This window comes from Herpailurus yagouaroundi, unplaced genomic scaffold (assembly GCF_014898765.1).
Source record: "Herpailurus yagouaroundi ecotype Mexico unplaced genomic scaffold, PumYag 206, whole genome shotgun sequence".
Classification (NCBI taxonomy): domain Eukaryota; kingdom Metazoa; phylum Chordata; class Mammalia; order Carnivora; family Felidae; genus Herpailurus; species Herpailurus yagouaroundi.
This window is the reverse complement of record NW_024412437.1, coordinates 1,177,013-1,189,808: the sequence shown is the minus strand read 5'-3', so window position 1 is coordinate 1,189,808 and position 12,796 is coordinate 1,177,013. Positions and strand designations below refer to the sequence as shown.

At 56.7% G+C, this 12,796-nt stretch overlaps 2 protein-coding genes across 8 annotated transcripts in view; one reads left to right on the top strand and one right to left on the bottom strand.

The window, feature by feature from the left end:
• LIMD2 (LIM domain containing 2) overlaps positions 1-2,434 on the top strand; it is a 7,953-nt gene extending 5,519 nt beyond the window's left edge. Inside the window, exons 1-5 of one of the 4 annotated variants that reach the window (XM_040452060.1) lie at positions 7-103; positions 866-960; positions 1,152-1,196; positions 1,278-1,417; positions 1,493-2,434. In XM_040452060.1, the coding sequence (XP_040307994.1) occupies positions 919-960; positions 1,152-1,196; positions 1,278-1,417; positions 1,493-1,652 (387 nt within the window). In that variant the 5' untranslated portion in view covers positions 7-103; positions 866-918 and the 3' untranslated portion in view covers positions 1,653-2,434. Of the gene's footprint in view, positions 1-6; positions 104-197; positions 322-818; positions 961-1,151; positions 1,197-1,277; positions 1,418-1,492 lie in introns of those variants that run through there. The other 3 variants (XM_040452061.1, XM_040452063.1, XM_040452062.1) reach the window with 3 other exon arrangements.
• Positions 2,435-3,967: 1,533 nt separating this feature from the next.
• The window catches only part of MAP3K3 (mitogen-activated protein kinase kinase kinase 3), a 59,527-nt gene continuing 50,698 nt past the window's right edge, over positions 3,968-12,796 (bottom strand). For all 4 annotated transcript variants that reach the window (XM_040452057.1, XM_040452056.1, XM_040452058.1 and 1 more), the window contains 8 exons: positions 11,724-11,791; positions 11,425-11,517; positions 10,623-10,814; positions 9,750-9,898; positions 8,969-9,100; positions 8,376-8,505; positions 7,868-8,045; positions 3,968-6,755 (listed from right to left, as the gene is read on the bottom strand). In XM_040452057.1, coding sequence (XP_040307991.1) covers positions 6,527-6,755; positions 7,868-8,045; positions 8,376-8,505; positions 8,969-9,100; positions 9,750-9,898; positions 10,623-10,814; positions 11,425-11,517; positions 11,724-11,791 — 1,171 coding nt within the window. In that variant the 3' untranslated portion in view covers positions 3,968-6,526. The remainder of the gene's footprint in view (positions 6,756-7,867; positions 8,046-8,375; positions 8,506-8,968; positions 9,101-9,749; positions 9,899-10,622; positions 10,815-11,424; positions 11,518-11,723; positions 11,792-12,796) is intronic.

Sequence of the window (12,796 nt, the reverse complement as noted above, 5' to 3'; positions counted from 1 at the left end):
CGGGGACCACTGGCAGCGGCGGCAGCTCGCGCCCGCGCCCTCCTCGCACCCGAGGCGCCCCCCGGAGACCGACCCCCGCCCCGCAGCCCAGACCGGGGCCCCGGTGAGACCCGCGGACGGGCCGGGGAGGGGGCCTGCATCCGCCTCACGAACCCGGGCGCCGAGGTGGGGGTGCAGGCGCGAGGGCCGCCGCCCGCGGGGGTCCCGACGCCCCTCGCGCCTGCGCCCGTCGCTCTCGGCCGGGGCTCCGGGACCAGCGGCCGTCCTCCCGGGCGGGCTTCCAAGCGGGGACGGGGCCGAAGCCCCCTGGCGGGGCCCGCGGTACGGGTACCGGGTCTAGGGTCCCGTCCTCGCGGGCCCCGGAGCCGAGAAGCGGGGCGCGCGGGCGGCGGCTCGGGCGGGGCGGGCGGCACGGCCGGGGAGCGCTGTCCAGGGGCTGGGCCGGCCGAGTGGTGGGCGCCCGCGGCCTCATCAGCGTCGGGCCGGGGTCAGGCGGGGCCAGCGGATTCTCACCGAGGCCCCGCCTGGCCCGCCTGCCCCTGACCTCCCCTCATCCAGGCGGGGTCCCGGGCGGCTCACGGCGGCTGCGCGGTGCCCCCTCCCCGGGCCGCCCCGGCTTTCTCCGTTCTTTCCCCACACCTGGTTAAGCTCAGGGACCCCTGCCCCTCCGGGAGCAGCGGGGGGGGGGGGGGGGCGGGGGGGGGGGGGGGGGGGGGGCGGAAGTGGCAAGACCCAGAGCAACAGGAAATGACTTAGGGAAAGTCCCAACCGCAGCCCCCCAGCCCCCTGCCTGTAAACACTCCCACCCCACCCTGCAGGCTGGGGAAGGGCTTGTGGGGCCCGACCCACCGACTTCCCCTTGCAGAACCCAGCGGGTGCCGCGTCTCTACCTGGGGCCTCCATCACCTCCACCGAGCCATGTACCAGGCTGCAGGAGCTGCCCAGGCCACCCCCTCTCATGTAGGTGATCAGCGGGGTGGGAGACCCCCGCCGCCGCAGGCGTCTGGCCTGGGGGTGAAGGGGTGAGGGGCGGCGGGTTTGCCTGCCACCCTTTGCCCCGCCCCCATGCCCCTGGGATCTGGGCTCGTGACCCCAGCAATGATCTGGGGCATCCCTCCGCTGACCTGGCCCTGACTGGCCCTCTCCCATAGGAAGCCAAAGGCAGCGGTGGCAGCAGCACTGTCCAGCGCTCCAAGGTAGGGCCCTGAGACCCGGGTGTTGGGGGAGAAGGGGATGGGCTTGCGTCAGGCCCCCCGCTGACTCTCTCCCCGGGACAGTCCTTCAGCCTTCGGGCCCAGGTGAAGGAGAGCTGTGCCGCCTGCCAGAAGACCGTGTACCCTATGGAGCGCCTGGTGGCGGACAAGCTCATTTTCCACAACTCTTGCTTCTGTTGCAAGCACTGTCACACCAAGCTGAGGTGCGCCCTTGCCCTGCCCCTGCCCTCGCCCGCCAGCCCTCACCTGACCTGACCACGGTTGTTCTGCTTCTGCAGCCTGGGCAGCTACGCGGCACTGCACGGGGAATTTTACTGCAAGCCCCACTTTCAGCAGCTGTTTAAGAGCAAAGGCAACTATGATGAGGGCTTTGGCCGGAAGCAGCACAAGGAGCTCTGGGCCCACAAGGAGGTGGACGCCGGCACCAAGACGGCCTGAGGCCCCTCTGCTGTCCACCCCCTCCGTAGAAGAGGGCCTGGAGTGGGGCAGTGGGAAGGGTGGGAAAGAGATTGGACCTGGGCTCCGGTTGGGGGGCAGGGTGGGAGGGGGATAGGGTCATCTTGCTCAGGCAGAGGGTTGGGGGGGGCAGAGCTCCAGGATTCTTTCATTCTCCCTGGGGGTGGGTGGTGGTGGTTTGGGAATCAGGATTGGGGGTTTCTCACCACCCTGCTTCCTACTTCTTTCAGCCTACCCCACTTCACCCTATGGCCCCCTGGGAGGTCCCCAAGCCCAGCTTCCCTATCTAGGTGCCTTTTCTCCAGCAAGGAGTCAGCATGCCCCCCTCAGGGTCCCAAGCTCCCTCACTGCCACCTGGGGCCCTCTGTGGCCCCCACATCTCCCCATCTACCTCTGCCCTTAGCCTGGTCCTGAGCCATGGAGACTGGAGGAAGGAGAGCCAGTGTGCCCTCGCTGGGCCTCACAGAATGCCCACCAAGGCCCTGTGGGGGAGTGGAGGGGGAAGTTGATTAGCCCTGCCCTCCATCCCCCCCCCCACCCCCCCGGCCCCATAGGCGAGGCAGGGCATGCCCAGTGGGGCTGGGGACCCATCTTGCACCACCGGAGTCAAGAAGCGGAAGCTAAAGCACCGCCAGGCTGAGAGCCACAGAGACTGGCTGGGTGGGGGCTGGCATTGGCCATGCTCCCCTCCTTTTGTCCCCTATTGCTGCCGGTTCTGACTGTTGCGATCAACCCTGTTTTAAACATGTTTTAACAGATCCTGACTCTGTATTATGTGGCCTGATGGGGGGCTTTGTGGCAGGAAAGAGGCAGACTAGTCATGTAGAGGTGACAGGGGACATGGTCAGCCTAGAGCACTCCTGGACTTGATTGGGGTGGGATGGGGGCTGAGAAATGGGTGTCAGGGAAATACCAGCCAGCCTGAGAAAAAGGGGGTGCTCCTTTTTCAACAGCCAGGTCTCCATGCTGTCGTACCCAGAGTGGTTTTAAAACTGAAACTCCACGTCAGTTGAAAAATTGAGGTCAGGCTGGGGTGCCTAGCTTGCTCAGTTGGTAGAGCACGTGGCTCTTGATCTCAGGGTTGTGAGTTCAAACCCCACATTGGGTGTGGAGCCTATTAAAAAAGAAGAAGAAGGAGGTCAGGCCATCAGCAGGTGATGTGGAGCCGGCCTCACTGCACTTAAGTATATTATTGCAAGGCAGAACCCTTCTTGTCCTTGTCTAGACCCCCTTTGCCCTAGAAATCAACAAAGGCTGGTGGAAACCAGCAGATTCAGCAAGTGCTGTTAAGGGTTTCTGGTTCTCTGTGCCCTTCCCCATCTGTTATCTTCCCCTTGCTTTTTCAAGCTCTGGGGAGTGGGGCAGCCATGGTCACTCCCATGTAGTTCAAGGAGAAACAGTTCCTGTGCTTCTCTGAGGGACAACAGTTTACAGCAGGGTGAATACTGCAAGCTTGGAGGAACTGAGACCCACCCCACCCCCAGCGGATTACAGGCAGGAAATCTGGGTTGTCCGGCCTCAGACCCAACTGTCCTGATTTCCCCCAAATTGCCTGTGGGCTACCTGAACTGATGGAACAACAGGGCTGACTCCTGGGGGATTTGCTGCCACCGCCCCATACAACTCAAGTTCCTAAATGATCTCATGGCCATAGGACAGGATAGGAAGCTGGGACTCAAATTCCAGTGGCAGATGGGCCACTGTGCTGTGTTGGGGTGGACCCTGCCCCTCGAAGCAGTAGAGCTACCACTCAGCAGAGGTGGCACTGGGTCCTCAGCATGAGAGCTGATAGCCTCATGCAAAGCAGGCCCAAATTCTGCACTGGAGGTCTCAGGTGGGGACAAGGACAGTCTCTTCCTGGCTCTGAGCTAAGCACCAGCAGCAGGCAGACCAGGGGGAGATGCCAGAGAGGTGGCTCCTGGAAGTACCTGAACTCTGCCCTGCAAGGATATGGCTCTGGGGAGTACGTACCTGCAGCGGGATGACTACTAGATGGCCACAGAAGTCCTGGGAACCCAGCACTGGTGACACTTGGGTCAGGTGGGGCTGACAGTAGTATACCACCTTGATAATCAGCTGCGATAGAAGCACCCTCAGCAGAGCTCCTGGGAGTGGGGGGAAGAGGGGAGCCACCTCTGAGCTAACAGTGGTACCAGTCAAGTCATCCCCTCCTAGGACCCCTCTTGGAGTCAAATTTCCTGCTGAGGGACCCAAGCTGGTTGTCGGGCACCATAGCTGGCTCCTCCCAGGCAAACACCTACTCCACACCTCAACCAAAAGCATTTCCACAGGACCCCTTGGGTATAAATGATCCCTTTTATTGTAAGTAATGCGCGACACTGGCCTGGCTTTGCACTGCAAGCCCTCGGTCGAGATATAGTCAAATAACTATGGCTGCAGGTTCTTCTGCACGATCCACAATTCAGACACAGACACAGAGTGAGGGGGACGGGAGGGGCATGGGAGGGGCAGGAGGGTGGCAGGGTATGGACCGTCCCCAGCCTTGACCTCTCCGTGAAGGTTTGGCCAAGGCCGGCATAGCCCGTGGAATGATGAGCAAATGGCAGCATGGCCCTTCCCACAGCAAGCCTGGGGCTGCTAGGGGGCTGCCTTTCAGAATCTTTGGGCCCAGGCTGTCCTAGGCCCACAGCTTGTCATCTGGGTTAATTAATATAAAGACAATAAATTAAAATTAAGCAACAGCTTGGTCCTGAGGATGCTGAGCCAGCATGTCCACAGTTTTTGGCACAAAAAAGTCAGGGTCTTTTGTTTTTTTGGAGTGCAGCGTTTGTTGGCTTGTTTGTAAATTCACTTTTAAAACCCATTCCCTGTGAGGTAAGACCCCGGGGCGTGGGGCTCTGTGAGAGCCTGAAGCTGGGACACACAGAGTCGTCTTGCGGCAAGGGCACTGTGCTCTGTTTCCTCTTGGGGCACAGGGACTGGGCACAGGGATGTGGGCCCAAGAAGAGTGCTGCAGCCGTCAGGACGGGGTCGTGGAGAGGCCGAGCTGCCATCTGGCAGCTTTGGTCAAGATGAGGGGCCAGTCCCCACCCTGGGCAAGGGCCGAGGTGGCGACAGGAGCACATTGCTCACTGTCTTCACAGGGCTGGGCTGGAGGTGCCTGACAGGCCCCTGACGGACAAGGATGGAAACAGAGGGGCCTCGGCCCAACTGGCACCGTGCAGCACACATTCCCGCAAAACCAGCTGCTTTCATTTTCTCTTCTCTCTCTCGAGGCGTCCATCACCTGTAACAATCTAGAATTGATATATATAAAAACCATCAAATATGATCTGAGATATAAATTAACAAGTACAAGGCCTCACATTACATGATGTGAAAAGGCTAAAAACAGCGATAGAAACTACATTCATAAAAGTGCATCGTCAACATACAACGAAGGCTTTGGCTTGTTCTGGTGCCCGTGGGGAAGTGGGCATGGCTGGCAATGAGCTGCCTGGCACTAATCCCCAGCTCCCTGGAGAGACCCATCCCTGGGCACTGGCTTTGTTGTTGTTGTTGTTCCTTTAATGACAACTCCCAAGGAACTGGGTTTTGGGAGGGAGGAGCTCTAGCAATAGGCACATTTTGGAGGGGAGGGGCCGGAAGAAAGGACCAGCGCCCAGGCTGAGGTAAATAAGGCCAACTCTAAGCTGCTTGGAGATACTGGCTCCCTGACCCCTGCTACCATTCCTCCTCCAAGAAGGGAAAGGGGCTGAGACCTCATGGGGCCAGCAAGGCTGGCCAAGGAGGAACAGAGATGGTAGTCTGGGACACAGTTGGTGACATCATATGGGCTCTCCCTTCTACCAGGGAGGGCTCTGGCCTAGCAGGGTCACAACTCACAGACAACCCGATACAACTTCCCTGGCTATCCAGAAGAGCCTGCCCAGGGCTCAGGGTGGCTAGTGGGGTCAGGTGCCCTCACCATGCTGTCCATCTTCCTTTCTGCTCCAGTGGGGAGACAGGTGCCAGGTCAGGAACACAAAGGCCATTACCTTCAGCTCTTTCCAATCCAGCCCAAAGGCCCAAGCCCACAACAGGGATACTCAGAGCCCAAGGGCACACAAAGTCTCCAGTTTGGAAACTGGGTACAGCATAAGAGTGACTCCAACTTGTAAAACAGAGACAATTGCATTGACAAAACTGGGTCTCCCCACCTCGAGTGGGGGAGTTCCACATCTCAGGCCCCTGCTGGGGGTGGGGGAGGGGTGCAGGGTCATGGGAGCAGGCAGGATGGGCTCCTCCTTCCCTGAATAAGGCAGCAAAACATTTGCTTCATTCATCTTTGGTAAAGGACAGGGACTGGCAAAGCTGGCCTGGGGGCTCTGGGGAGAGCACAGCCCAGGCCTCTGCCTTCCATTGGCTGTGGGATGCTGGGCTTGACCTCAGGCTTGGGTGGGCTCATCCAGCCCAGAGATGCCCTGGTGGTCTCCAGACATGGGGAGGAGAAACAAAATAACACTCTGCATGAAAGTTAACACTATTCAGACCCTTGTGTCTGTCCTGTGCCCCAAGACCCTTGGGGCTCTGGTGCCGACTGCAGTGTCAGGACACAGCCCTGAGGGTAAGGCCCTCAGTGCTTTGCACACTGTTCCTAGCCCCTTCCCCTCCACACTGAGCTTAGGATGCTGGAGCTCTCGGGTCTGGCAGGCTGGGGGCTCCCAGTCCTTGAGGCCGCAGCCACCCCACCCTGGCTCTGAGCCCCAGCAGTGGAAGGGGCATAGACAAACGCTGGTTGGACTGGAGCTCCATGGTCCACAGCCTTGCCTGGGAGAAGCAGCAGCTTTGCTGAGCCCCACAGCAGCCCCATGCCTGTGCAGCAGGGGCGGCGGGCAGCAGCGTGCCTTAAGAGCTCAGTACACGAGCTGTGCAAAGTGGTGTGTGAGCAGCTCCTCGGCCGAAGGTCTCTGGCGAGCCTCCACAAAAATACGCCTCAGGAAGTCCCGACCGTGCTCAGAGATGTGGGAGGGCAGCTGAGGATTTGTGGGCTGGGTGGCAATCTTGAAAATGGCGGCCATGGCTTCATACTCTGCCCAAGGTGGTTTCTCTGTCAGCATCTCTACCACAGTGCAGCCCAGGCTCCTGGAGAGAGAATCCCATGTCATCCCTTGGCCAGCCCCAGGCTCCCTAACCTGCCCACCGCCGTGGAAGGAGGTGCCTTTCTCAGAAAACCCTGAGGCAGGATGGGCCAAGCTGAGGGTTGACATCTCTGTAGAGAGTCCTCAAAGCCAGAAGAGGCCTCAAAGCACTGTTGGCCTCATCTACATGGGCTTCATCAACCAATACCCACGCAGGGGGGTCTTGAGATTGGGGAAGAGATCCCTTAGGCATGGACAGAAAGAGCTCTGAGATAACCGTATTAGTCTCCTACTGCTGCTGTAACAAATTACTATGAGCCTGGTGGCATAAGAACACAAATTTATTCTGGAGACCAGAAGTCTAGTAGAACTAGTCTCCATGGGCTAAGGTGAACATGTCAGCAGGGATGGCTCCTTTCAGAGGCTCTGCCTGGAGAGGCTGCCAGCACTCTTTGGTTCATGTCCCCTTCCAGCTTCTTGCTTCCACTGTCACATCACTTGCTACCCACTCTGGCCTGCTGCCTCTCTTTTGTAAGGACCTTTGCAATTATTCTGAGCCCACCTGGATAATCCAGGATAATCTCTCCATCACAAAAGTCTTAAATTAATCCTATCTGCAAAGGCCCTCTGCCACGTAAGGAGACATTTACAGGTTATGGGGTCAGTACGTGGGCACCTTCAGGGAACCATACTCAGCCTACCACAATGACATCGTGAGGGGAAGAGATGCTCTCACGACCTCCGGGCCCTTTCAGAGGATGGACATAAAGTTGGGGCGAGCAAATGCAAGCCATCTGAATGCTAGGAAAGGAAGAAGCTTGCTAATATTTAGAGACTGACCCAGGCCTTCAGAATGGGTGCTACTTCCTTTAGGGATGTTTTCTGTGGCCTAAGTTCCCAGCAATAACAAACCGGTGCTATCTGGGGTTAAAACGCAACGCATTTGCCCTATGGGCTGCTGCAGGCACCCACTTCCCTGCATATGACCCAGCTGCCAGGAGGGGAGCCTCCTCTTCCTCCCACCACACTGAAACATTTCAAATGAGCTCATTTCTAGGTTGGAGTCACTACAGACCAGACACAGATATGCCATCCCAGCACGTCCCCGGCACTCACCACACGTCTGCCTTTCTTCCGTAGCCCTCACCGCTGATCACCTCAGGGCTCATCCAGTAGGGTGTGCCCGTGACCGAGCGCATGCCTGTGCCCGACATGCAGATGGTCTGCAGGCGCTTGCTGGCCCCAAAGTCCCCCAGCTTCACGTTCCCAGCAGAGTCTCGGAGGATGTTGGCTCCTAAGGCATGAAAGAACAGAGGCTGCCACCCTCTGGGCATTTTCTACCATCCACCCTTTCCCCCTGCCTTCCCAGGTCACAGGGCTGCTGAAGAGGATGGACTCTACCATGAATTGGACATGAATAGAAACACGCTATTGGCTCAGCCCTACAGCATGAAATGATCATCACCAGGGCCAACAACTGCACAACATGCAACAAGTATTTTCCCAAAGTGCTCAACCAATCTGCACCAATCCCCCAAAGAAGCAATTAAGGTCCCACTTTTCAGAAAATCCAGAATTCTTAAGTGGTCAGGTCTTGGGGACCCCACAGCTTGTGCCTGCTCACCCTTGATGTCTCGGTGAACGATCATGTTGCTATGCAGGTAGGACATGCCCTCCAGGATCTGCCGGGTATACTTGCGAGTCACACTCTCTGTCAGAGCTCCGTAGGCCTTCAATTGGTCTTTCACTGAGCCCTACAGCCACAGGAGTCAGAGGGAGTCAGCTCAGGAAGGGGTAGGAAGGGGCAAGGCTATTTCAAGCCCCCAGCATTGTAGCAGGAGCAATTTAGCCACCCACCATGAGCAACGCACCAGGCTTTGCTTGGAAAACAGTATGAGGCAGCCCTTCCGTCAAGCAACGTGTGACCCGCATCCAGAAGGGAAGGCCCTCTGCACCAGCTATAGGCAGTACTTACTGGACGGTGCAATCACCCTGTAAGCTTTGGGTCAGGGTGACCTGGGACACTTCACATCTCACACCGTCATTGTGGCCAGATGGAGGACCCCCCCTGACTTTTGAGTATCACCTCACCTTCTTCCCTGAGCCTCCGGTGGCCCAAGTAATCAGAAGCATGTCCAAGGGGCCCCTCCCCTGGAGCCCACGGCCCAAGTCTGGCCCTCCTTTGTGTGTGTCCCACATGCACCAAGGAGCACATACCCCTGGCATGTACTCCATGAAGATGGTCAGAGTCTTCTCGGCACGGTCCCGCAGGCAGCCATAGTACTGAACTATGCGCTCGTGCTGCAGGTTCTTCAGCAGCTGGATCTCACACTCCAGGGCACTCACCTCCTGTGGGAGGGGCTCAGTGGTCACCTTGGCTTCCAGGGTCCTGGCTCTGCCCATGTGGGATCAGCTCAACTTCCCTAGTAAGTGACTTTAGAGGGGTCTGTCTGCCTCGGGAACTTCAGCTGGAGCAAGGGAGTCTCTCCCAACTGTTTGGCCCTTGGACACAACGCTGGGTAGCCCATGGGACGGTAGCATTCCCATGCTGGAAGAGGGCAGGCAGTGGGATGGGAGAATGGGCTGTGGTGCTTAGTTATGGTAACTGCTCTATTTGTCCACTCAGACTGGAGTACAGGCCACAATCACAGTTGAACTCCAAAGATAAGCTCCTTCCTGGACTGAGGGCTGAGAGAGACTGTGCATCTGGTGAGGGTGGCCAGGACTGGCCACTGCCTCTCGGTTTGGGTGGTTTGGTACTTTGGCATCAAATTAGTTCCTCATACCTAATCCCTCCCCTGTAGGGTTTGATGCTCTTTGGACCACAGTCCCTTTGCCCCATAGCCATGGCCAGAGTGGAGAGCAAGGGAACTTGGGAAGAAGAATAATGGGGGAAAGATCCTGCAGCATCTCGAGCAATTAGTTTATGCAACAAGACAGGCATTTTTATTGGGGAGGGGGTGGGGGACTGTAAGCCAGACCATGCGGAAGGCAGTACCTTGCTTGTCTCAGGGCTGTCTGGGTCAAATTGGACCTGTTTGGAAGCAAGTTCACGTCCTGTGTCCACGTCATAGCACAAATAGACCCTGCCGAAGGCACCCTGGCCCAGGAGCTTCCCACGGCGCCAATTGATGGGGGCACTAGGAGCTACACGACAATGGAAGGAAAGAGCATTAGCTCGGGCACATTATTTACTGAGATGTTGCCTTGGTTTCCAGAGGCTTTGTGATGGCACCTCTGGCTCAAGACCCCCTCTAGTTCTCAGCCCAGCATCCCCACCCACCTGGAGCAGGCCCAGTGCCCCAATCAGTTGGACCATTAGGCCCAAGTCCTGAGAAGCAGATGATTAGCTAACGTCATGGTTAAATGCTCCTCTGCATTGATCAAATATCTTTATTTGCTAAGTCCCTAAATATTTTTTTAAGTTTATTTATTTTATTTAGGGGGGCAGAGAGAGAGGGAAAGAGAGAATCAATCCCAAGCAGGCTCCGCACCATCAGCACAGAGCCTGATGCAGGGCTCGAACTCATGAACTGTGAGATAATGACCTGAGCTGAAACCAAGAGTCAGACGCTTAACTGACTGAGCTACCCAGGCGTCCCCCTAAATATCTTAACACGGCAAGGACCGAGAACACTGCTCTTCTGGTTAAACATGGTCAAACTAGAGACCAGAGAGGGGAAGTGGCTTGTTGCACAGCAGTGGACTGAGGGACCTGCTGCTGACCCACAGGCTCTTTCAGTGTGGTGAGGATGGGCCAGAGCAGCTTGCTGCTGAGCTGAACGAGCCTGGTGGACCACCGGTCTCCTGCCCTGCCGCTTGTCTGAGCACCCCCTGGGCAGTCTCCTCCTAGCCAGGGCCCACTCCTCACACTTGGTAGGCACGTTCCTCTCCTGCACAGAGAGGGCATTCTCGCTGTCCGCGCTCCGCAGGCGCCCTCTGGGGTCCAGGTACTGCACTGCCAAACCCATGTTCTCGCCATTTGTGCTCAGGGAACGGCTGGATGGCACCAGTGTAAAGAGGTTGCCTTGATGACGCCGTATTCGGGGAAATGTTCTTCTGCCTGAAGGAGTGCAGGGGCCAGAGAAGAGCAAGTCAGACCCCTGCCCACCAGGCTAATTGTGCACGTCACATCATTCACCCTCACCATTTGCCCTTTCACCTAACTCAAGCCAGAATGGTTCATGTCACAAGCACCCTGAGAATCAGGACAAAAGCAGGAATTAGAAGGCAGCCACAGATGGCTCAGGAAGCCCTGGCCAAAGGGAAGGCACGGGGCTGGCCCTCGGGTGCCACATCACTCACAAGGCCAATCCACTGCTGAAGTCTGTCTTCCCTGGCATGGTAATCCCAAATCAAACCTTTGTGGAAGCTCCATTCTGTCTGCTGCCATGGGGCAGAAGAGGGCGCTGGAGAGCTGGTGTCATGGAGCACGCTCAGACAAAGGACAGTGTTCCCAGTGCCAGCATCTTGGTTTCCAAATGCCGTCCTTTCCCCCATGTCCCCTCAGTCTCTAGTGCCTCAAGTCTGGGCACACTTTCTCAGGAATAAAGAAAAGAAACATGGGGTCTGGGGTGCCTAGGCCCAGCCCCTGGCAGTGCTTTTGTGTGGCAAAGCTCTACCTGAGTCCGTTCTGAGAGAGCCAGCAGGGGGCAGGGTGGAGGTGCACTCACCCTCATTGTAGTCCTTGTGGTGCACAGATACGTGGTAGCGCCGGGGGTAGGTTCCACCTTTGACCCCTTTGTCATACAGCTGAGTTTCCCGCTCTGAATAAGATAGAGGAATCGCTGGTTTCTGGGTAGATCAATGTGAGTAAGCCATTTAAGCCCCTATGTCACCTGAGACCTCAGGACAGCAGGCCCGAGGAGAACTAAAGTACAGACCTGGCTTCCCAACTCAGCTAGCAAGAGTAGAATGCCTGCAGCCCCACCCGGAAGCCCTGTAGTACTCATCCAGACTCTGGGGAACTCACCAGAGAACTCCTGTCTGTTGTCGGGGAAGCTCTGGGCTCGGGACATCCTCGATTTCCGGAAGGATGGGCTGGAAAAAACAAAACGAAATCACGACGTGGACATCGGCTCAGTGTACTTCAAAAGGCTGCCCACTAGGGCAGAAGGCAGGATATCCAGATGGACTCCCTTTTCTAACTCCCTCCCGCATCATTACATGGGATAGAAAACCCAGAAAACAAGATATCCAAACTGCTTAGCTGTTTGGTGTGGAGTCTTGTTCTCACAGTTTGGGAAGGAAGCAGAGTTTGAGAGAAATGGCCCTCTTCTGAGTTCAGCCTTCTACTACTTTCTCTTTACTAGTCTGAGGCCCAAATCTGACAGAACCTTGAATAATAAACCCCTCCAGGCCTCCCAAATTCCACCTTGGCAGCACAACACTTTCCCTTCTTGCCCATTCCTCCCACCTTAGTAACAGGGGAAGAGTTGAAAAAACTCCCTTGTCCAGGGCAATAATAAAAATAGCAACAATACCAAGCATCTTCCTTTCAGACTAATCACCACCATCCCATTTTAGAGATGGAGAAACTGAGGAATAGAGAGGTTAAGGGACTTGTCCCAAGCTATTGGACTTCTACTTGGTGGAGCTGGGCTCTATATGGCTCCAGATCCCATAAAGAGGAGGAGAGGAAAGCCCTATGCTTTAGGCTGGGCCTCAAGGGAGTAAGTCCAGGTCACTGGGTTTCACTCCCAAGCGAAAGAAAACAAAGTATTGAAGGGGCAGAGGAAAAACCCAAGAACCAAGTGGGTACATTTAGCTATCTTTCCTAGCATTCACCTGAAGGGTCTTCTCCCTTACATGTAAGTGCCTTTTGAGAGAGCCACAGGTCAGAAACGGTCAAGGCAATGACACAGGGGCCGCCCCCTACTTCACAACTACTAGATTTTCTGTAGTCTTGTCCCACTGCCCACCCCACTCCCCACCCCTGCTCAGCCACAAAGCTTAGGAGATAACCCAAAGCCAGAGTTGGTCCCTGTCCTGGCAGAGCCTACAGTTTGTGGAAGTAACTCCTGGCTCTTTTGCCTGGGCCTTCTT